General features: G+C 44.8%; 1 protein-coding gene across 1 annotated transcript; it reads left to right on the top strand.

Moving 5' to 3' along the window:
- The first annotated feature begins 7,797 nt into the window (after positions 1 to 7,797).
- Positions 7,798 to 8,316, top strand: ASCL4 (achaete-scute family bHLH transcription factor 4). The gene has a single exon (XM_034987267.1). It carries the CDS (start codon positions 7,798 to 7,800, stop codon positions 8,314 to 8,316), a length of 519 nt encoding a protein of 172 aa, XP_034843158.1.
- Positions 8,317 to 25,272: the final 16,956 nt, after the last annotated feature.

Below are 25,272 nucleotides of genomic sequence, written 5' to 3'. Positions count from 1 at the left end.
GATGGATCTGGAAGTTGAAACCTTCTGGAAGGGTTTCACCATTCTAGATGCCATTAAGAACATTCATGATTAATTAGAAGTGGTCAAAATGTCAATATGAACAGGAGTTTTGAAGAAGTTGATTCCAGCCCTCACGGGTGACTTTGTGAGGTTCAGGACTTGAGTGAAGGAGGTCACTGTGGATGTGGTGGAAACAGCAAGAGCACTAGAATTAGCAGTGGAGTCTGAAGATGGGACTTAATTGCTGCAATCTGATGATCAAACTTGAATGGATGAGGAGTTGTTTCTTATGGATGAGCAAAGAAAGTGGCTTACTGAGATGGAATCTACTCCTGAAGATGCTGTGAAGATTGTTGAAATGAACACAAAGGATTTAGCATATGACATAAATTGAGTTGATAAAGCAGCAGCAGGGTTTGAGAGGATTGACTCCGATTTTGAAAGAAATTCTACAATCCTTTCAAACAGCTTCACAGACTACAGAGAAATCGTTCATGAAAAGAAGGACCCAGGGGCGCCTGGGTGGCTCAGTTGGTTAAGCGTCTGCCTTCGGCTCAGGTCATGATCCTGGGGTCCTGGGATCGAGCCCCACGTCGGGCTCTCCGCTCTGCAGGAAGCCTGCTTCTCCCTCTCCCACTCCCCCTGCTTGTGTTCCCTCTCTCGCTGTGTGTCTCTCTCTCAAATAAATAAATAAAATCTTAAAAAAAAAAAAAAGAAAAGAAAAGAAGGGTCCATCAATGTGGCGAATTTCACTGTTGTCTTATTTTAAGAAATCCCCACAGCCACCCCAACCTCCAGCAATCACCGCCTTGATCAGTCAGCAGCCATCACATGCAGGCAAGACCCTCCACCTGCAAAAAGATGATAGCTCACTGAAAGCTCAGATGATGGTTAGCATTTTTTAGCAATAACATATTTTTTAAAAAGATTTTATTTATTTTAGAGAGAGAGCACAAGCAGGGGAAGGGAAGAGGGAGAGGGAGAGAAAGATTCTTAAGCAGACTTCATGCTGAGTGTGGAGCCTGACACCGGGCTCGATCTCACGACTCTGAGATCATGACCCAAGCCGAAATCAAGAGTCGGACGCTCAACCAACTGAGTCACCCAGGCACCCCAGCAATAATGTATTTTTTAATTTTTAAGAAATATTTTATTTAGGGCGCCTAGGTGGCTCAGTTGGTTAAGCAACTGCCTTCAGCTCAGGTCATGATCCCAGAGTCCTGGGATCGAGTCCCACATTGGGCTCCCGGCTCAGCGGGGAGCCTGCTTCTCCCTCTGACCCTCTCCCCTCTCATGCTATTTCTCTGTCTCTCTCTCTTTCTCTCAAATAAATAAATAAAATCTTTAAAAAAAAAAAGAAATATTTTATTTGTTTATTTGAGAGAGAGAGAGAGAGCATGAGCAGGGAGATTGGCAGAGGGGCAGAGAGAAGCACACTCCCCACTGGGCAGGGAGCCTGATGTGGGGCTTGATCCCAGGACTCTGGGATCATGACATGAGTTGAAGGCAGATGCTTAACCCACTGAGCCACCCAGATGCTCCAATAACGTATTTTTAAATTAAGGTATGTACGTTGGGTTTAGACACAATGCTGTCTATTGCACACATAAGAGACTGTAATGTAAGGTAAACGTATCATTTATATGCACTGGGAAAAAATTCATTTGACTCGCTTTATTGTGATGTTCGCTTTATTGTGGTGGTCTGGAACTGACCTGCAATATATCTCAGAGGTATGCCTGAGCTTGGTTTCACTCCTCTATGAGGTGCAGAATGGCTTATTTTCTAAATGTAGTGGATGCAGAACGAGAGCTGACATAATCCTGTGTGTTCTGTTCACTCTTGAGACCTTAGAAGCAGAACACATGGGTCACTGAACGAATTCAATTCTTAGACTTGAAGGCACTATACTAATATCAGGAGCCCCCAGGCTGTAACTGATGAAGGAACCCTGACTCTGCTCAGGCTTTGGAGTAAGAGGCTTCTGGTTCAGCCTGAGTGGAATAAGAAATTGGGTGGAATGATCTGTGGAGTTTAACCAAAGACATTTTCATGTGGTTGCCTTCAAATGTGAACCTCTAAGCTAAGGTTATTTAAACTTTGGGCTTAAACTTACCGCGATTTGATAATGGGAGGCGTATTTTTAAATTTGCAGTATTCTTTCTTGATGATTTATTTGATTACATAACCTCCAGCCAGCTATATTGGAATGGTCTTCATTAGAGGAAGGAAAAGAATCAGGAATGAGTTTTTAAGCCTAGCCCACCAGGTTCTGGGGTTCATTTAACTAAAGTATCATTCTGATCTATTTTACAGATTTTTATGGGGCAAAACTAGATTGTGATTTTAGGATGATACACAGAGGAATAGTAGTTGCCATTGAAGGAGGGTGGAAACTGGTGAGGGGGGGAGGCGGTTGGTAAGAACCTTAGTAATGCCCTCCAAAAATTCCAACAGTAATGATAAAATAAATTTTAAAAGTAACTGAAAATTTAGCTCTCAAGAAGTTCTATGTGGTTTTTACCAAATCTTCAAGGAATACATAATGTTTACCTTTTGTGAATGGTTCCAGAGCCTAGAAATAGATGGACAGCTACTCAGCTTATTTTTAAGAGTTCAAAATAATCCTAATACCAGAAAAGGAGAGTACAAGAATATAAAACTAGGAACAAATACAATTTGGGATACTAGAAACAAAATTTCTAAATGAAATGTTAACAAATTGAATCCAGCAGTGTACTAAAAGAATCATGACTCCATAATGACTCCATAAGATTCAAACCCAGGAATGCAAGACAGCTCAACTGTAGCAACTCTATTATCACAATTCACTGCAATACTAAATTAAAGAAGAAAATACACATGATTTCATAGATACATTTGATAAAATTTAATAGCCATTAAATATTAATAATACTCTTAGCAAATTAAGAGTAGAAGAAAATGTCCTTAATTTGATAAAGACTATCTCCTCCATGGTAGAACATTAGAAACTTTCTCATAAAAAAATGCAAGAATACTAGCTATTACTACTACAATTAACACTGGACTGGGTATCTTAAGCAGTGAAATTTAATAAGAAAAATAAATGAGTTACATTGAAAGGAAGAAACAAAACTATCATTGTTAGTAGACAATATGATTATAGTTTAAGAAATCCTAGAAAATTGGGGCACCTGGGTGGCTCAGGCAGTTAAGCATCTACCTTCAACTTGGGTCATGATCCCAGGGTCCTGGAATCGAGTCCCACATTGGGCTCCCTGTTCATCGGGGAGTCTGCTTCTCCCTCTCCCTCTGCTGCTCTATCTCTGCCAAATATATTAATTAAATCTTTTTAAAAAATCCTAGAAAATCATTATTAGAAAATAACTATTAGAACTATCTATGTGTGCTGAATTATATATTTAATATATGTACATTTCACAGCATGTAGATTTTCTCTCCATTAAAAGGCGATAGAACTAGCCAGTGAAATGACTGGATTAAAGATTAACATGCGCTAAATCATTAGCTTCAAAAACTAGAAAAAAATTCTATTCAATAGCAACCAGACCTATGAGACGTCTTGAGATAAATGTAATAAGAAACACATAAGATCTACACTAAGAAACCTGTGAGACTTCATTAAAGGGCAAAAAAAAAAAAAGACTTGAATGAATGAATTCTATCATTTCATACAGGAGAGATTTCAATGTTTCAAAAAGCTAACTCTCTCTCCAAATCCATCCATATATTTAACACAGTCCCAATTAGAATCCCAAATTTTGTTTGTTTCCTTACAGAAATTAAAAGTGCATGCATGGGGGCGCCTGGGTAACTCAGTCATTAAGCGTCTGCCTTCGGCTCAGGTCATGATTCCAGGGTCCTGGGACCCAGCCCCACATCGGGCTCCCTGCTCAGCGGGAAGCCTGCTTCTCCCTCTCCCACTCCCCCTGCTTGTGTTCCCTCTCTCACTGTCTCTCTCTGTCAAATAAATAAATAAAATCTTTTTTAAAAAATGCATGCATGTTACCTTCTCTGCTCTTCTCCAGATTTAGACGTCCTTGTTCAAGAATTGTCCCTCCAAATGACTTGTGCAGTCAGCCATCGATCTCCAAGCCTCGAGTTTGGTGCCTTTCTCTAATTCACACCGAGGTGTCAGACATAGGCAAGGAAAAGGCCTGCAAAACTTGTGGCAGGAGAAGACAGCCTTAAAGAAGAGAGAAAAGACAAAAAGCCACAAGGAAAGGATGAATGTGTTTGATGACAGCAAAATTTCACATTGTTGTATGACAAAAGACCGCAGAGACGGGGTTAGCATGCAGTGTTTGAGAAGGACAGAAAAGCTAGTAATACATTGTACCTAAATATTTGTGGTTCTTTAAATCATCTTTAAAATAGAATGGAGGGGTGCCTGGGTGGCTCAGATGGTTAAGCATCTGCCTTCGGCTCGGGTCGTGATCCCAGGGTCCTGGGATCCAGCCCCACGTCCGGCTCCTGGCTCAGTGGGGAGCCTGCTTCTCCCTCTGCTTCTCCCCCTGCTCGTGCTCTCTCTCTCTCTGTATCTCTGTGTCTCGAATGAATAAATAAAATCTTTAAAATTTTTTTTTTAAAAATAGAATGGAATGGTGCTGGTAAAGGATTCATGAAGGTTTCATCCTTCTGTGTGACAATTCGACCTTCAGTTAAACTTTCTGTTTTCTGGTCCTCTGAAACCTGATAAAGATAGAATGTCAACTATGTCATTAGACAACCTTACTCGTATTAAAGCAATGGCATCTGGCACAACTCTAAATACTTAGCTTTGGGCTTCTCTGAGGGGGAAGACTCCTTGGCCACTGGTGGGGTCCCTGGAAGTTATGCGTGTGGGTTCATTCCAAGAATGATCTGGCTCCTGAGGGGTATGAGACTAAGTCAGGACAGCTACCACATGGGGCTGACGTGAGTCTTCTTTCCACACCCTGAGCTGTAACTTGGCTCCAGGGGGCTTGGGAGAAGCACCTGTGTGGATTGCCGCACAGAGTATTGCAAGGACTCCCAGGGAGGTGCAATGCCTAGTTCAGCCCTGCTCCAAGTATTGTTCTTGATCTGTATCCTTCCCAGTGAATCCGACACCAAATGTGGCCCCCGGTAGTCTTACTGAGTCTCAGTATTTAGTTGTACCCCAAAGGCCCCTAGGAGATGTTGCACATGGTAATATAGATAGCTTATACCTGAGCTAGGTATGATCTATTCAGTTTGAGATTTAGTTATCTACACCTGTGAGAAATCTTATTTCTATGCTGAGGTCGTAACATATGTTTTCCTGTTTCCCCTTGTGACAGCTGATGCAAGTAGCAGGTATGGGGGCGTCCAGACAGGGATGTACACCTCTGTGCCACCAGCCTAGGAAACCAAAATCTATAATGTGATTTCAAATATTTTGGAAGAAGAACCAATCTAAAGTCTTCATCTCACATGTTTCTTTCTTTCTTTCTTAAAGATTTTATTTATTTATTTGAGAGAGAGCGAAAGCCAGAGAGATCACAGAGGGAGAGGGCGAGGGAGAAGCAGACCCCCGGCTGAGCGGAGAGCCCGATGCGGGGCTTGATCCTAGGACCCTGGGATCATGACCTGAGCCGAAGGCAGACGCTTAACGACTGAGCCACCCAGGCGCCCCTAACTCATTATTTTTAATAATAACATATTCTTGAAGTATTAGCCCTCTATTGATGGACATTCAGGCTGTTTCCTTTTTTTCCATTTAAAAATCACTACAAACAATGCTACAGTAGATAATGTTGTACATATAAATTCACGTCGGTGCATTTATCTATGTAGGATCTCTGAGTCAAAGGACATGTGAGGTACAGTATTAATTTTAATAGTTACTTTCCCAAAAGCTTGTAGCGATTTATGCTTCTGCCCCTTCCCCAAATTCCTGCCTGCCCTTGATGTTAGCAATTTTTACATTTACATTTTCCAATCTGAGGATGAAATATGGTATCTCTTATCTGTTTGCCCTTTCCTCCCTCTCCTGTCTACTCTCTAGTCTGCAGAGTGATGTTTTTGACAAACAAAATCTTACATTGGCACCATTCTGCTTAAAACACCTCATTAATTTCCCATCACTCTTAGAACAAAGGCCAAAATCCTTAACATGGTCCAAAGCACCTTGTGGTCTAATAGTCTTTCTACCTCTGTGGTGGGCTTGTCTCCCAGCCAGAAGGGCTTTCTCTGGATTGTTCTCAACTCTACTGAGAAATCAAGGTGACACCTTAGGTTGTTTGCTGGTACAAACCTCATAGGGAGTTTTTAAAATGTGACTAACTTATGCCTAAAAGGAATAATTATTTCTATTTTATTTGCCTTGATGGAGGTGTTTTTCCAGGTGCTTCGGGCAGATCATTTAGGGTAGCACTTGTCAAAAAAAAAAAAACATGTCAGGGCAACACCCTGACTCCTGAGGAATAGGGAGAAAGTCTGATCATAAATGTCAGGGGTATTTGCTTCTTGTTTTTAAGTTGGACTTTTAAAAGTAGAAGTTGCCTTTAATGTGCTGGGTTTGCAGAACAAGAAATCTGATTTTCAGTGTGATAACACATTTTTTGACATTAACCAGTACTGTTGGATTTTTAATGACACTTTCATCTTCAAAGCCTTTCACCAACACAGATGGATTAATTATTCTTTTTTTTTTTTGGTGGTGTGTTAAAAAGACAAGTCTTCAAAGCCATCATCATTTATCCCTGGAATTGGGGCTCTTCACCTGCCCCCAAGGGAGAAAATAAATTGCATCTTTGTTTTTAAGACAAAAAGAAGAATACAATAGAAATACACTTTTTGCACTATGGAAAAATGGTCTTATATCCTGGGTGGGATTAGAAGAGGTTGGGAAGCAGTGTTTAACCTGTGTTTACAGTAAGCACTGTGAGAAATGACTGGCTAAAAGTGTTTGTTACTGTTCAACCTTTTGATGTGCTCTTAAATAAAAGTATCACACACACATGAAACGTCCTGCGTTCCCCATACGCAGGAGCGTAATACTCGCACCCTTATCTTCGTTGCTAAGGTATATTCCTTTCCTCGTCTCTTCGAAAAACGTCTAATGGGGTTTTTAAAAGATTGGGTTTTGGAGAAGTAAACCCTCAAGCCTCCCCTGAGGTCCCCTTTTGCTTGACACATCTTATAACCACAAGGGAGCAGTCTTTCCTTTGATGAGGTCTTCCCTCCACCTCCACAGAAATGGAAGAGCAAGGGTAAGTTTGCAAACAGTCTGAAAGCTCTTTCCATTAGCCCTGGACGCCGGAAACCACAAAGGGCAGTCAAGTTTTGATTTTCAAGGAGAAAGCCTCTGCTAAACTTTCGCTCAGCCGCCAGATCTGTGGGTTCCTGGGAGGGGCTCTTTTGAAACCTGGAAGATTCCTATACTCTTGAAGACCCAGAGCGGTGGATTACAGTAATTGAAAAGCTTGGGTGACTTTGAAAGATTACCCTGTTTGGTGTACGCTCACATTTCCAGGCTAAGGGGCCGAGCAGAGGCATCCCTTTTGTTATCTGCTGAAATACGAAGATCAGAGGGGAAGACAGGGTTTGAAGTGTGGATTAGGGGGTCCCAAATCTTTGCCTATCACCTCCGTCTGGAGCTTTATAAATGATCGAGGAGTGCAATGAATTCAGGGAATCATGCAGAGTTTCCCTGAAGCCTGTCCTGGAACCAGACACTTCTTTAAAGTCCATCTGAATGGACCAGCAGATGATCGACGCTTCGAAGATTTTAAGTCTCATCTTCTAAGAGATTAGTCTCTTGGGTTGATCTGTTTGCTCTTCGGCGAGGGAATGGAGAAACGTAAACCCGCCGGCCTGCTGCCCTCGCCGTACCACCTCCTCACCGTGCCCGCGGACCTGCCGGGGACCCTGCCCCGCCTCCCTCTCGGGGACCCGCTCACCGTCTCCCGGCGTCTGGACGCCGCGTGTGGGCCGCGGGCGCCCGGGGGCTGCGCCGCGAGGCCGCCCTGCCGGCCCCTGCCGCTGGAGGGCGCCCTGGAGCCCGCCTTCCTCCGCCGGCGCAACGAGCGCGAGCGGCAGCGGGTGCGCTGCGTGAACGAGGGCTACGCGCGCCTGCGGGACCACCTGCCCCGGGAGCTGGCCGGCCGGCGACTCAGCAAGGTGGAGACGCTCCGCGCCGCCATCGGCTACATCAGGCACCTCCAGGAGCTGCTGGAGCGCCACGGCCGGGGGCAGGAGGGCCCCGCCGGCGCCCGCACGCCGCGCCCGGCCGAGTGCAACAGCGACGGCGAGTCCGAGGCCTCGTCGGCGCCTTCGCCCTGCAGCGAGCCCGAGGAGGCGGGCAGCTAGCGAGAGCCCGGCGCGGCCCCCCGCGCCCCCTCCCCTGCGCGCCCCAGGAGTCGGGCTGAAGAGTCTCTCCCGGGTGGTTTGCATTTTTTTGCTCTCGCTTTTTTCTCCAGAACTGAATCTTAGGAAGGAGAAATGCCTGTTTTACGGGGTGGGGTGTATTTTGACATTCTGGTTGCCCTCCTGCCCCCACCCCCCTTATTGGTTATGCGCCTGCAAACGCAAAGGTGCTTATTACGGAAATTCTACGGTCCTTCTCAAGTGCACACGGTGCCAGATTCTGAGCACCTCATTATTCTAAAAACTCAAGAGGGCGACAACGACAGGAATTTCCCACAGCCCGCGGTGTGGGTACAATATGTACGTGAATATCGAATTAAATCCAACCTTAACCAACGAAGAACTTTGCAAATAAATAAATAAATGACAGCCCTTAGGACGAGAGGAACGTTTTCCTGCATGCTTTCCTTTGAGAATTGCATTTGAAATTTAATGGACACTGTCACTTTGGGTGAAGGTGACTCCAAGCTGCCGCTTGAGCAAACACCCGTTTGCCAGGGCCTGCTGCTGGGCCAGCGCGTGCCGTTGGCTGAGTCCGTGCACCGCGGTGCCCAAGAAGACCAGGGCCGTGTTTTGATCCTGCCAGCCTCATCCAAAAGTGGCTGTTTGGACACTTCATAGCGTCGAGGAAGTAATCAGATTTGGATGAAAACTTCTCAGTCGTTTCTGTCCGCTGTTTTTTTATTTTCCTTTTCTTTCCATCTCTCTCTGTAGTTCTCACTCCATCTAACCTTTGGTTAAGTTAAAGTGACACCCCTGATTAAAAAAAAAAAAAGAAATGTGTAGATGGTCGAAGAGGGTGGCCTGGGGCACCTGGCTGGCTCAGTAGGTTAAGCGTCTGCCTTCGGCTCAGGTCATGATCCCAGGGTTCTGGAATCAAGCCCCACATCGGGCTCCCTGCTCAAGGAGAAGCTTGCTTCTCCCTCTCTCACTCCCCCTGATTGTGTTCCCTCTCTTGCTGTCTCTCTGTCAAATGGATAAATAAAATCTAAAAAAAAAAAAAAAAAAATGAAGAGGGTGGACTGAAGTTGGTATGTTCTCAAACTTTCATCATCATAAGGGCCTCTAGGTATGCTGAAATTATCTAGTGACTTTGGCTTTGTTCTTGGTCTTTGAAAAACATTTAATTTTAGTCAATTTTGTCTTAGAGACAATTATGAAATTCAGTAGATAAGTCAAATGCTTGTTGACATATGAAGATAAACTTCCTCTCTCTAAAAAGGGTTTTCTAATACCCTGAATTGACCTTTCCACAGAGGCAGTCCTGGTATGGGGGTGGGGAGTGGGGCCAGCACACTGGCAAGGAGAGAAAACTACTCATGGTGAGCCCTTTCAGGGCATGATTTAATCCCCACACGGGCCTCATGAGCTAGGTTTTAGTACCTCCTTTTTACAGATATGTCAACTGGGGGAAGCTAATATGCGATACGAATATCTTTTACGGGCCTCGAATTCTGTTGTTTACTTTTTACATGTCCTATTTCATTCTCATTCATCCTAGTGAGGTATTACACATATGCTGTGGTTAAAAAAAGGTGGGGGGGCTTGCGCGGGTTTGTATTGCTGTGGTTAGCTGAGCTGAGATTCAATCCTGAGTTTGACCCTAAAGCCCAGACTTGCTGTGTCTCTTACCCTGTCCTCCCTTGCTCCCTTATTTGTTAGCCAGGTGACAGAGCAAACATTTCTTAATTGCTCAGCAACTCCATTTCCTCATCTGTAGGTTTCACAGGAGAAGTGTAGATGAAAGATCATGGTAATCTGCAAGGTACTATTCAATGGTAAATTAGTCAGGTTTTAATCCTTTGGAGAAAATACTACTACTCAGTTCTATGGGGAGGAAAGCCTGGTTGAAAATTATCTCTAGGTAGAGTTAGTGTGATTTCTTCAGTGTGTTAGGAGGAGGACAGAGTAATCACATGGCATTAGGATTTTACCTTCTATTGTAAGGTTCCAGGGGACATGACTTGACTTGTGGAAGCTGAATCCCTGTTAAGACATATAATTACTAATATTTGGAACAATGAGTTATAATGGATTCTGTGTTTCTGGCGGCGCAGATAAATGCTGTACAATGATTCACAACAAATAATTACTTTTTTTTAAGAACTGGGCAGAGCCTTTTGGTTTGAAGGAGCAAGATGTAACCTTGCTCTTTCCCATTCCTGGGTTACAGCCTTACCAACATCTGTCATGTATCCATTTTGGTCTCCAGGCCTGTTGTTATTCCCTATGGAGGTTTCAGTGAAGCAAACCTCTGTGAAATTATTTACTATTGGAGGTGGGGGGGTGGGGCACGGGAAGGAAAACACCCATGTTACCTCCCTGGCTGAATTGGAGGAGAGAGTAATTCACCAAGTTGTTGAGAACCTTGAGAAACTTTTTAGGGGTCTTTGATAGTTCCCTCCTTCTGCTCCAGCCATGGTCGGCACCTTGACGTTCTCTTTTCTACAGTAGGAATAATAACAAAAGATTATATTTTGTTATATACTGTGGTTGCTTTTAAATGCATGAAAATGAAATAAAGACTTTTTTCTTCATTTACTTCTCTAAAATAAATGCATAAAATGTGTGAACAAATATAATATACCTTGAGATGAGTGGTTTATAAAGAAAAGGACAAAGGCAGTTTTAAAAGAGAATTTTATTCCAGGGGTGCCTGGGCAGGTCAGTTGGTTGAGCGTCTGACTCTTGATTTTGGCTCAGGTCATGATCTCAGGGTCATGAGATCAAGCCCAGACTGAGCATGGAGCCCACTTGGGATTCTCTCTCTCCCTCTTCCTCTACCCCTCCCCAACAAAATAAATAAATAAAAATTTTAAAAGAGAATTTTATTCTGGATAAAAATGCCTTGAGATTTTTCATGTGATTTTGTTTGAAGTCCTACTAAAAATAAGGCAATGATTTTGAGAAGGCTTTTGAAAAAAAAAAAATCAGGCAGTTTTTCTGGAACCTTCCAGATGGCCTACCGGAGGAGCAGTAATTCAGGAATGAGACCTTTTAAAATGTTCAATCTTCCCTTTTCCTGTGGATGGATGCTTAATTAACCATTAGACAGTTTGACTCTTGGAAAAAACAAAATAAATGACCAAAAAGTTATGTAGAAACAACGTGATGAGCAGAGTTTTATGGAAACGGTGCTTCATGACAGGAGAAACATTCACATGTCCTTTAAGATCTTCCCTGTTGTTGGGCGCCTGGGTGGCTCAGTCGTTAAGTGTCTGCCTTCGGCTCAGGTCATGATCCCAGAGTCCTGGGATCGAGTCCCACATCGGGCTCCTGGCTCGGCAGGAAGCCTGCTTCTCCCTCTCCCACTCCCCCTGCTTGTGTTCCTGCTCTCGCTATCTCTCTCTCTGTCAAATAAATAAATAAAATCTTTAAAAAAAAAAAAAAGATCTTCCCTGTTGTTTTTGGCCACTCAGCCCAGACACATCCATTAGATTATCCTGTATTGCTTATTGGAATATTCCCTGTGGTTCATAAGTCTGACTAATGGCAGCAACACCTCATAGAACGCCTCTCCGAGGCTACAAAGGAGGAGGGGCTGTAACGGGGTGTGCCCTGGTTAGGGCCTGGTTCAGCACTGCCATTCACTGGCCTGGTGACCTTGGGCAGGCCCCCGATTTCTGTGGTCTGGGTAGTCCTCTATGCTAGGACACTTAAAGTTTAGATTGCATGATCTTTTAGGCTATTCCAGCTCTAGAACACCCTTCACCTCACATGTGCCCCATCCTGGACTCGAGGAAAAGAACGTCGGTAAGACAAGCCCGCTTCCTGCCACATAGAGCGGCAACTCTGTTTCTCTATCATCTTTTTCCACTAGAGAGATCCAATTCCAGGGCAGGAATTACTTCTTTTTTTTTTTTTTTTTGAGTCTAGTTGCTGTTACAATGCCTCGTTTTATTTTATTTTATTTTATGTTTGAATAGTTTTATTTATTTATTTGACACAGAAAGACACACAGCGAGAGAGGGAACACAAGCAGGGGGAGTGGGAGAGGGAGAAGCAGGCTTCCCATGGAGCAGGGAGCCCGATGCGGGGCTTGATTCCAGAATCCCAGGATCAGGACCCTAGCGGAAGGCAGGGGCCTAACGACTGAGCCCCCAGGTGCCCCTACAATGCTTCATTTTAAAAAAAATGCAAGCTGGGGCGCCTGGGGGCCTCAGTCGGTTGGGTGTCTGCCTTCCGCTCAGGTCATGATTTCAGAGCCCTGGGAAAAAGCCCCATGTGGAGCTCCCTGCTCAGCGGAGAGCCTGCTTCTCCCACTCCCTTTGCCACTCCCTCTGCTCGTGCTCTCTCTCTCTCTCTCTCACGCTGTGTCAAATAAATAAATAAAATCTTAAAAAAAAAAATAGTAAAAAAATGCAAGCTACATAATTTTTTTGTTGGATGGAATTTGAAGAAGCTTCCAGTCTGGAGGGAAAGTTAACCTATTTCACCTCAGTATGATAAAAAAAAAAGGTATACATGTTATAACTGATGTCCAAAACGAAAAATGTTATCAGGATACAGAGAAAAGAGGGAGTTATTCCAGCCTCAAGTGGGTAGAAAACTAAGAGAAAAGGCAGTATTTGGAAGGTGAAATGGAATGAGGAGTACAGAAGATCCAGGGGCGGGGAACAGGTGCCTAGAAGGCAGGAACTATGTTTCGAGAATAGAAGCTGGGATACAGGAGACTAGAAGCTGGCTGAGACAAGATTCTAGAAGGCATTGAAAGCCAGGTTAAAAAAACTTGAACTACTGGGTTCCTGGGTGGCTCAGTTGGTTAAGCGATTGCCTTCGGCTCAGGTCATGATCCTGGAGTCCCGGGATTGAGTCCCGCATCGGGCTCCCTGCTCAGCAGGGAGTCTGCTTCTCCCTCTCCCGCTACCCCCTCTTGTGCTCTTTCTCTCTCTCAAATAAATAAATAAAATCTTAAAAAAAAAAAAAAAAACTTGAACTACTGACTTTTTTTTTTTTACAGGGCATTGCAGTAATGAAGAGAGAGGGAGGGAGGGAGGACCTCAGCCAAGGCAGTGTCCCTGGAAATGGGGAAGAGGGATGGGCTGGGAGGTGATGTGGGTCTCTCACTGACAGGTGTGGCCGCTCAGAGGCTGGAGGTGGGGGAAGAGATAGAGGGAGCTGTTAAAGACGACTCTCGTGAGTTCCCATCAACTGAAACCGGGAGCACAGAAAGACAAGCAGATTTAAAAGGTAAAAGCCGTGTGTTAGAGATGGTGGATTACAAATACAGATAGGCTACTTCTGTCCACAAGCAGTTGGAAATGCCAATGTTGAGGTCAGGGGGGAGGTCAAAGACAGCTGGAGACTGGAGAGTCATGCACCTTTGGGCAGTAATAGGAATGGCGCAGATCTCCCGGGGAACATATCGAGGAGAACAAGAGGAGAAAGCTGGGGCAGGCCTCCCTGAAGGAGTGGCAGGTGAAGAAATGGCTTTGAAGAGGACTAAGAAGGAGGGAGAACTAAGCTGCTGTGAGATCATGGCAATTACAAGCAGGCATTATTTTATAGGGAGGAGGGATGGCTGACAGCATCATATAAATCAGAGGTGTCAGGGAGTTTAGGTGTGAGGGGAACCCACTGGATTCGGCCGCTGAAAGATCACTAGAAACCTTTTTAAGGGCATAAAAAGGGTAGGAGGAGAAAGCAGAGGTGAGGTTGAAGCCTGTCCTTTCAAGATGCTTTGCAGCAAATGAGCAAGAGAGCTGGCATGGTGTAAAGGGAAACCCAATGGAGAAAAGATGGCACATCCAAGGCAGGTCTGAGCCTGAGGTCTTCCAGGCAAAACAGGCTCATCGGTGACAAGGCTTCGAGGAGTCTGAAGTCAGGTGGAGGGGAGGGTCTTAGGAACTGGGGAGATGAAGGAATCGGAAGGACAGCGGGTTGGAAGGGAACCAGTTGAGACTAAGCTAGGTGTTTAAGTCACTGAAGAAGATGGAGCAGGTGTAGACAATGACGATGAACATGAGAAGAGTTGTTCCTTAGGTACTGCCTGGCTTCTTCAAAGGCATTGAGTTAATAGTGTGCAGTGGCTTAATTAAAAAGTTGCATAAAACTCTCTGTGATGACACCACACTTTAAATGATATTTGTATTTATTTTATATTTTATCACTTTGTGACCATATGTAACTCTGGAAAGTTCATCAGCATGTAGTATATGAAATAATGATAGTGTATACAACATATATTACCCAAGAGTCTGGCAACAAGGAATAGATGCTCAATAACTTATTAATTTCCTTTTGTCTGTGGCTTCTGAGGTTAAAAAAAGATACTCTTCTTATGTAGAAAAACTTCAGCAGAGGAACCAATATAGAGTAAATGCAGTGGATCAAGGGCTGGAGAGAAAGAGAAAATAGTACCTTATTTTCTTCCCTTTGTGGAATTTCTGGGGACAGGGGAAGGAGAATAAAGTATCCTAGGGAAAAGGAACAGGGCTTGGAGAGTAGAAATGGGATGCCCTTCAGTCATCCAGATGTGGACAGATAGTATCCACTCCTTTGTCAGTACTTTCTGATCTGCAGGTAACATCACATCACCCCTGGACACCTGAACTTAACTCTCATCCTCTTGTCTCCAGGGGTTATAATTCTTAGTTGAATGAGAGAGCAAAGTCCCACAAGGCCAAGGAAAACATTTCATAGGATGAGTCAGTGTTACCCAGCTATCACCAAGCCAACCAGAGTTTCAGATGGTGCCTTTCAAAAAGCTTTTGAGCTGTTTCTGTCTAGACAAAGGTGTTCTTCAAAGCCCCCAAAGTTATCATTGTCATCTCCAAAAATGGGTAGCAATCCCACTTGTTGCCCAGAGAACGAGATTTTTTTAACAGTTTTTTTTTTTTTAAGATTTTATTTATTTGACATAGAGTGAGAGAGAGAGCATAAGCAGGGGAGCTGGGGAAGAGGGAGAAGCAGGTTCCCTGATGAGCAGGGAGCCTGACACAGGGCTTGATCCCAGGACCCTGGGATCATGACCTCAGCCGAAGGCAGACGCTTCACTGACTGAGCCACCCAGGTACCCTGAGAACGAGACTTTTGATGGAAATGTGCACTGGTGGAATCCTTGTCTGCAGAGTGATCACTAAAAAGGCAAACTCTATCTCTGGGCGAGCTCTCTGGACCCTTCTCTATCAGTACCGCCAACCCTGTCATCTCCTCGTCAGGCGGACAGGCTGCTGGGGGAGAGCAGATGGCCTAGAAGGACTTGACCTCCTCCTTACTGGCCCACGAAACCAGAGAACCATTTCCAGCTCTTTGATTCTTATCGTCGTGTTGTGTGGGGAGGGGGGGGTGCTACTCGCAGGCTCCCTGGGTGGTGAGATGGGTTTTTAATCCTTCCATCCTTCCGTAGTTACTTAGCTGCGTCCTTTGGTGCAAACCTGTCAGCAGCCTTTTCATGTTGGGTTACTCACTGCCATTAACCATGGCCAAAATGAAACCACAGATGCTGCAGAGGGAAATGTGTCCAGACAATAAAACTCTCCAAACTGGTTTTTGCCTACAGAGCAAGCCTCGAGGGGGCCACTCCTGACATTTCTCATTTCCCTGACAGTGGGGGAAAAAAAACATCTCTGAAGGAGGAATCCTATCTCACAGTCATGGGACTAGAAAGAGCCTTGAAAATTGACCTGACGCAGCCCTGGGGGTTTTAGTGAAGTGAAGGATTAAATTGTGCAGGGTAGAAGCGTATCTCTTCTCTCCTGAAAGACCTCTAATGACAGAAATTCTCCACCAGCTAACATTTCCTGAGAGCCTACCAGCTGGCAGGCTAACCCTTTATAGGTAGTATTCTCATCTGATCACAGCTATCCTGCGAGGTATGTATTATATGTCACTTCCATTTTAAAGATGAACTGAGGCTCAGGGTGCCTGGGTGGCTCAGTCGTTGGGCATCTGCCTTCAGCTCGGGTCATGACCCCAGGGTCTTGGGATCGAGCCCCGCATCTGGCTCCCTACTCGGCGGGAAGCCTGCTTCTCCCTCTCCCACGCCCCCCCGGCTTGTGTTTCTGCTCTCGCTCTCTCTCTCTCTGTCAAAAAAAAAAAAATTAAAAAAAAATATATATATATAATGAACTGAGGCTCGGAGAGGCTAAGTAACATACACAGATTGGTGGTAGCAAACCACGTCTGGTTGGTCTTCATCCATCCATTCATCAATCAGCAACGATTGATTGCCTGCATGGAGCTTAAGTTTAGGAAGAGGAAGAGAGTCAATAAACGAGCATACATATATGTTTCAGGTGGTGATGATGGCTAAGAAGAAAAATAAAGCAGAGATTTTTGTTATTCAATTACTTTTCATCCTTATGGTCAACAAATACCTCTTCTTGCATAGTTCTGAAGCAGCGCTGAGCAGATTCCAAGAACTGGATGACTTTGAATCATAACAGCATATTTGAAGACTGACATTAAGTAAGCTCTTCTTGTTCGAGACCCACAGTTACCATACAGCTGAATATCCATGTTAAAAAAAAATGAGGGACAAGTAGAATAAAGTGTATTTGGGGTCCTGGCTGATTAGGGGATCGCAGTCAACCCCCGTTCACATTCACAGCAAACCAAGCTTGACGCAGGACATCAGAACACTTCCTGGTATCTATTAGTTTGACATCTGAAGGGAGAGCAAAGTGTTCTCTATGGAAGCCCCTTGACTTCAGCTGCACCTTGATAATGTAGGAAGAACGTGGATTCCAGTCCTAACTTCAGGGCTTATTGGCTGTGTTTCCTTGGGCAAGAGACATTACCTCTCTGAACCTATTTCCTCATCTGTAAAATTAAGGACGGTAACACCTGTTCCTTCTCCTGGGGTTGTGGTAAAGGGGAAACGAGGCTACCTAAGTCAAAGACTCCTACCCAACTGCACATCAGTTCTCTGGAAGATAGGGATAGCTTTGCAGAGAAGTACAAGTACTCTATCCAATCTGAGGGAAATTCTATTCCATGTGAAGTCAGCTGATTAAATTCTCAAGTAGCATGATGGAAATAGTAACATACTAGGTTTTCTCATTAGTATAATGAGCCATTCCAAAACCTAACAACCACAGCAATGTGTTATTTCTCACAATTGAGACTATAAGATTGACTGGGAGGTTTATCTGCGGCTCTCCAAGAGGCTCACAGTTGCTGTCCGAATGCAGCTAGACTTGCCCGATGGCCCGACATGGCCTCTCTCCGTGTGGTCCTTCATCCTTGAGGAGGGCTGCGCTTCTTTCTATGATGACTTCAGAACAGCAAGAGGACAAGAATGGAGGCTGCCAGCCTTTGGAGGCCAAGGCTCCGGAGTCAATGTCTGCATTCTTTGGGCCAAAGCAGGTCACGAAGCCAGTGCAGATTCAGAGAAGAAACATAGACTCCACCTCTTGGTGGGAGAGACTGCAAAGCGGTGTCCAAGATAGGAGAAATTTCTGTGGCCGTGTTGGCAATTGACCTACCACAAATATTATATGTCATTCTCTGTTTTGAAACCTTATTTATTTATTTATTATTTTTAGAGAGGGATGGGGGAGGGGCAGAGGGAGAGAGAGAGAATCTTAAGCATAGGCTCAATGCCCAGCATGGAGCCTGATTCGAGGCTTGATCACGACCCTGAGATCATGACCTGAGCCGAAATCAAGAATCAACCGCCTAATTGACTGAGCTACCCAGGCATCCCTGAAACAATCTAATTTTACATGATTTCAAACTTACATTAACATTGCCAGGATAGTACAGAGAACTCCCATACCCCTGTTCACCCACATTCCCCAGTTGTTCATATTTTACCGCATTTGTTCCTTTGCCCGCTCTAATTAATACTAATAATCATTCGTCATTTTGGGGATCTTCAAACATGATGTCCCATCACCCTTCAGCACTCCAGTATGTATTTTTCCCAAACAAAATCTGATGTGTATTTTATCAACACCACCAAGCAATTCTCCAATTCTCAATGGACACTAACGGGTGTCCTACAATCTAACTCAATTCTGACACGATCTACCTGGAGATGGCCTCAGTCCTGCAAGACTGCCCCCAATGCCGATGTCAACTGCAAGTCCAGGTTGTTACCTGTGATTCTTTTTTTTTTAATTTTATTATGTTAATCACCATACATTACATCACTAGTTTTTGATGTAGTGTTCCATGATTCATTGCGTATAACACCCAGTGTTCCATGCAGAACGTGCCCTCCTCAATACCCATCACCAGGCTAGCCCATTCCCCCAACCCCCTCCCCTCTAGAACCCTCAGTTTGTTTCTCAGAGTCCATAGTCTCTCATGGTTCGTCTCCCGCTCCGATTCCCCCCCCTTCATTTTACCCTTCCTACTATCCTCTTCTTTTTAAAAATACATAATGTATTATTTGTTTCAGAGGTACAGGTCTGTGATTCATCAGTCTTACACAATTCACAGCGCTCACCATAGCACATACCCTCCCCAATGTCTATCACCCAGCCACCCCATCCCTCCCACCCCCCACCACTCCAGCAACCCTCAGTTTGTTTCCTGAGATTAAGAATTCCTCATATTGGGCGCCTGGGTGGCTCAGATGGTTAAGCGTCTGCCTTCGGCTCAGGTCATGATCCCAGGGTTCTGGGATCGAGTCCCGCATTGGGCTGCCTGCTCAGCGGGGAGCCTGCTTCTCCCTCTGCCTCTCATGAATAAATAAAATCTTTAAAAAAAAATTCCTCATATCAGTGAGATCATATGATACGTGTCTTTCTGATTGACTTATTTTGCTCAGCATAACACCCTCTAGTTCCATCCATGTCATTGCAAATGGCAAAATTTCATTCCTTTTGATGGCTGCATAATATTCCATTGTATATAATATACCACATCTTCTTTATCCATTCATCTGTCGATGGACATCTTGGCTCTTTCCACAGTTTGGCTATTACGGACATGGCTGCTATAAACATCGGGGTGCACATACCCCTTCTGATCACTACATTTGTATCTTTGTTACCTGTGATTCTTGATGTAGTTTTTTTTTGGAATGTTGGTGAGGTTGGTGGGGTCCGGGCGCTGACGACCAAGAGGGAATTCTTGAGACGTCTTCGGTGCAAAAAGGTGGTTTTATTAAAGCACGGGTCCGGCACCTGTGGGCAGAAGAAACCCCTGCTGTCACTGCTACCTGCTGCCCTGGGACTGTGAGGAGCGAGTGATTATACACCTTGGGGGTGGGAGGAGTGAAGATAAGGGAAGTTCCAAGAGGACTTTCATTTGCTAAAGGAGACTCGGGATCCTGGAGGAGTGTTATTATCTGCCCATCTCAAGTATTTGTCAATGGGCTGCCAGTTATGAGGACATTTAATTTCATCTACATTTCCTTCTGCCTTTGTTTCCCGCATCAATTCTAACTCTCTGGTGATAAATCACAAGTTCCTACGACTCTGCCCCCTTCAGAGGAGGACCCCCCCTCCTTTCTGGTACAATTAATTTGCTAGAGCGGCTCACAGCACTCCGGAAATTAGTTTACTGATTAGATTACTGCTTTATTACAAGGGCTGTTGAAGGATACAAATGAAGAGCCAGATGAAAAAATTCAGAGAGGTCTGGAAGGGTCCTGAACACAGAAGCGCCTGTCCCTGCGGAGTTTGAGGTACACCCGCTCCAGGCATGAGGTACACCCCCTCCCGGCATGTGGTGCAAACTGGTTCGCCAACCTGGAAATTCTCTGAACCCCATCCTTTTGAGTTCTTATGGCGGCTTCATAACACATGATTGATTAAATCATCAGTCATTGGTGATTGAAGTCAATCTCCAGCTGTTCTCCCCTCCCTGAGATGGGAGGCGGGGCCGAAAGTTACAAGCCTCTAATCACTTGGTTGGTTTCCCCGGCAACCAGCTCCCATCCTTAGGGCTTTCCAAAGTTCTCTCCTTAACATACACTCAGGTGTGGTTGAAAGCAGCTCGTTATGAATAGCAGACACCTTTATTGTTCTTATCTTAGGAAATTCCAAAGGTTTTAGGAGCTTTGTGCCAGAAATCAGGATGGAGACCAAATATGTATTTCTTATTGTAAATCACCATACCACACAAGGATACTAACATGCACAAACACCAGATCAAGAAATCAACATTTATACATCACTACTGACCAATTTACAGATTCTGTTCAAATTTCACCACTGTCTCAATGATGTCAGTTTTTCCTTTTTGGTCCAGGATCCTATCCAGGAATATACATACATTACCTTTAGTTGTCATGTTGTTCAGACTCCTTCAGTCTGGAACAGTTTGTCAGCCTTTCCCTGACTTTCATTCCCTTGACAGTTTTGAGGGTTCATGCCTTCATTCTGTAGGAAGACCCTCAGCCTGGGTCCATCTGATGGTTGCGCATGGTCGGAGTCCGGTGCATGACAGAACCTCTCAGAGACGGTGCTGTGCCCTTCCCAGGGCCCCACAGCAGGGGACATGACTTGTCCCATCATTGGCCATGTTAACCATGACCACCTACTTATGTTGGTGTTTGCCTGGTTTCTCTACTTTAAATTCACTTTCCCCTTTGATTAGTATTGGGGGGAGAGAGAGGTGGTCCGACATTAAGGCAATATTCTTGTTCTTCATCAGACTCCCACCAACTAGCCTTGACATTCACTGATAACTCCCACCTGCCCCAGTCACCTCCAGAGTGGTGGCAAATGCTGATTCTCTATTTCCATTAGTCCTTCCATACTCATTAGTTGGCATTCTCCAAAAAGAAGGGCTTCCTTGGGGCGCCTGGGTGGCTCAGTCGGTTAAGTATCTGACTCTTGATCTCAGCTCAAGTCTTGATCTCAGGGTTGTGAGTTCAAGAACCATGTTGGACTCCACACTAGGTGTGGAGCCTACTTAAAAAAAAGGGGGGGCTTCCCTTACTCTCCTATTAATTTACTCATTTATTTTTATCAGTTTGGACTCATTCCAGTTGGTTGTAATCTATTAATTTTATTATTTTTGATAAATGTTCTTAATTGTTGAACTTGTTTCTAATTTGACTGGAGGAGGGGAGGAGCCCTTCAAGCTGGTTCTTTTGACATGTCCCGTCATTCACTGAGCATTCATTATTTTCTGGCACAAGATTTCTCTCTCGTCTCTCTCTCTCTTTCACACACACACACACACACGCATACACAACAGGGATTAAACCCCACAAACGACATGTAAACTTTTGTGTGATTTTACATTTCTGGGGGGAGTCTAGCCTGGTTTTCTTTTTCCTTTTTTATTTTATTTGTCAGACAGAGAGTGAGCAATAGAGAGAGCGCAAGCGCACAAGCAGGGGGAGCAGCAGGCTCCCTGCTGAGCAAGGAGCCGGATGCCGGACTCCATCCTGGGACTCTGGGATCATGACTAGAGCGGAAGGCAGACGCCTAACCGACTGAGCCACCCAGACGTCCCTAGCCTGGCTTTCATCAGATTCTCAGAGAAGGTCCCTGACCTCTGAAAGTTTAAGGACACTAACACCTCAAGGAATTTCTAGCTATTCTTTCAGATCAGTCATTTTTCAGGTTTCTTACATTGGGTAGCTTGGATTGCTATCTTAATGACTTCCACCCTAAAACAATATCCAGCTTATGGGAAATGCTCAGTGAATGTTAGCCGTTAAGCTGTAAGGGAGGATTCTCATGCTCAGCGTCTGGACCCTCCAGCGTCTGAGTCCTGAGTATCTGAGTGGAATTTCCAGTTCAACTTGTTGTAGAACTCACGGAAATAAAAGTAACAACACAAAGGTGTTACCTTTTGGGCAGCGAGGAGGCAGGTGATCCCAGGTCTTCTGAACCGAGGAGCACAGCCCTGGGGCAGCCCTGTGATGGGAAGGCGTGTGGTGGAATCATGGGAGGGTCCTGCCTCTTTCAGTGTCCTCCCTCCCCGGCCCCCAGGTTGCCAGTGGTTAGTGTCTTCCAGTTAGGGCAGGAAATACATGTTGTTCCAGCCATGTCACACCCAAGATGATCTCACTCCCTCTTTCCTGAGAGGCCAGAGCACGTGCGATGTTACCTTCAACGCCTTGTGAAGCGCTTTGTGGCATTCACTTCCCTTTATCTCACTTCACACAATATTTGCTGGAAGCTCCCGGTAGGCAGGACTAGGAATGTTGTTGTTGTTGTTCGTTTTTTTAAATTGCAAGACAATGTGAGATGTAGGAAAAGCTCTCAGCCAAAAGTGAGACCCCTTCCCTCCGGCCCCACCTCCTCAGCAACTTGATGCGCGATGCTGGACAAGTTGCTGGGCTGGATGATGCGCTGTCACACTCAGTGTTACGTAACTCCATTTTATGTAGTTCCTGTAATTTTTGACTTTTCATTTGTTTACCCTGTTTCCAAGTATACATGAAGAGCACCATTTAAACCTGTTTCCTCTTTGCGAGAAGGGACCTTGTCTCCCTTCGTCCTCCCAGGACCTGGAAGAGTGTTCCCGCAGAGCAGACATGGTGAAGCAGGCAGGCACCGTCCTGCTCTCATGGTGCCCACCTTCTTCCGGGGAAGACAAAACAAAGAGAAGTACAAACTTCCAGTCAAAAATAAGTAAGTCACGGGGATAAGTCGGGGTAAGTATGGCAGAGGGAATATAGTCAGTAATATTGTAGTAACTTTGTATGGTGGCAGATGGTGGCTACATCGACGGCAGGGAGTTTCCCTCACTACATTATACATTCACATGTAGCGAATGTATAAATGTATATGACTGTTGAACCAACCACTATGTTGAACATAGTGAAACTAATACTAATACTGTATGTCAACCATACTGCAATTAAAAATACATTGTAATAGCTTTGTAAGGTGACAGATGGTAACTAGACTTACTGGGATCCTTTTGTAATGTCTAGAAATATTGAATCCCTGATGTACACTTGACACTCATAGGATTTGTGTGTCAATTATGCTTCAATTAAAAAAAAAGAAATAAGGAGTACAAATATTCAAAGGGCATTCTTTAGTTGAAACTGCATTTAGCAAGGTAAGCTTCCTGGGGGTTTTTCAGTGGATTTGTACTGACATGAAATCTGTTAAGGGCATAAACCATTTGAGAATCACATAACCATTACCTTGAGGATCTTTTTTTTTTTTTTAATTTTAATTTTTTTTTAGATTTTATTTGAGAGAGAGAGAATGAGAGAGAGAGAGCACGAGAGGGAAGAGGGCAGAGGGAGAAGCAGACTCCCTGCCGAGCAAAGAGCCCGATGCGGGACTCGATCCCAGGACCCTGGGATCATGACCTGAGCTGAAGGCAGTCGCTTAACCAACTGAGCCACCCAGGCGCCCTTGAGGATCTTTATAACACAAGCTCTTGCAAAAGTTTGGTGGAAGAATATTTACTCTCCTAGGGCAAGTGGGTAATAAAATGAGAATAGTGTGAAAAATGGGAATAATTGTATCTACTTCAGAGAATTGTTCTGAGGTTAAAATGAGTCACGATATGTGAAAGGTTGAGGCCAGTGCCTGGTACACGGAAAACGTTATGTAATGGTAGCTGTTGTTTTGCTATTAAAATAGCCACTTGCCCAAATATCCTATTGAAACTGCACTAGTGATTTGCTGGGCACTAAGTGCAATGGATCTTTCTCAGATTTCCTTTTCTCTGCAGCACTGAACGAGGTTAACGGAGAAACATGCTCCCATTTCTGTGCCCACACTGGATGATAATAGTTTATACATCTGTTCCTGCTCAGTCGCAGCAGACCGTGAGCCTTGAGGGCAGGGACCGGGTCCCTGGCCCCAGCATTCAGGACAGATCCTGGCTCGTTGCGGTTCTCAGGAAGTGCTGATGGGCTGAGAGTGTGCCACCAAGGTAGAGGTGGTTTTGCTGGCCCTGGCTTCTATTTCTCCGCTCATCAATAAGCAGAGCTGCACCCTCAGCCCTCTCCTCCTCTCTAACCTGGTTCTCTCGCAAATCTCATTTTCTCTGAAATCTAATCACCTGTTTAGAGTCTCTCTTCTGAGCTCCTGTAACAACTTCAGCTGCTATCTTGATGTCCTGTAGCACCTTCAGTGCAACAGGGCTAACTCCTCACAGCCCTTCAGAAGTCAGTTTCCCCCTGCACTTTCTGGTTTCTGAGAGGGGACCACCTGTGTTCAGTACCCCAGCCACAAAGTCCTGGATTCACTGTCAACTCCTTTTTCTAGACTTCCACCGTCTTACCTCCTCTATAAGCTACGAATCCTCGGGTTGCAAGAAAATTCAACTCAAACTGACTTAGGAGCAAATAAAAAGTTTTCTTACATAACTGGGAAATCCAAGGATATTCTGCTTCCACACACAGATGAGTCCATCCAGTTCAAATCTGAAATCACAGGGACTCTCCTGCTTTTCGCTCCCTTGGCTCTGCTTTCCTTTATGTGGGCTCCATTCTCAGGCAAGTTTGCTCATGTGGCAAGATGGCTGCCAACAAGTCCAGGCTTACATCATATCCTCAGCAACACCAGGGGCAAGAGAGCACCCTGTTCTCAGGTAATAATAGAAAAACTCCCTGGATTAGCTTTTATTCTAACTGGATCAGGTGCCAATTCCTCAAGCAGTTTCTGGGGCTGGGAGCTTGAGGTGGAGGAAGTGATGCTGAGTCTCCAGGTCTGGGTCTGGGGGTGGAGTCGATTCACCCCAACCACATGAACAGAGAATGGGGGTGGAATGGTTGTCTAAGAAATATATGGGTTCCATCACCAGGGGGAAAGAGGACTTATGTAGGGCAGGATATCAACTAAGGAGACACCTGCCACAGTCTGAGAGATGGCAGACAAGGATCTGACCAGGTAGGTGATGTAGGTACAGAAAATGAAGAGAAGCATCTCAGAGATACCCAGAGTTAGAATTGACGAGACTTGAATGAGGGTAAGAGAGAGGCAGGAAGCCAAATGACATTAATTTCTGGCTTTGATGATTGGTGGGTGGTAAAGCCTTTTCTGAGACCGAGAAGAGATTTTAAAGGAGGAATGG

The sequence above is a fragment of the Mirounga leonina genome, unplaced genomic scaffold (genome assembly GCF_011800145.1).
Source record: "Mirounga leonina isolate KUSES-001 unplaced genomic scaffold, KU_Mleo_1.0 Mir_418, whole genome shotgun sequence".
Lineage (NCBI taxonomy): Eukaryota > Metazoa > Chordata > Mammalia > Carnivora > Phocidae > Mirounga > Mirounga leonina.
The sequence above is the reverse complement of the archived record's forward strand: the minus strand, read 5'-3'. Positions and strand labels throughout refer to the sequence as shown.

Coding starts and splice junctions, on each gene's coding strand:
- ASCL4 (XM_034987267.1), top strand. CDS start 7,798: ATGGAGAAACGTAAACCCGCCGGCCTGCTGCCCTCGCCGTACCACCTC.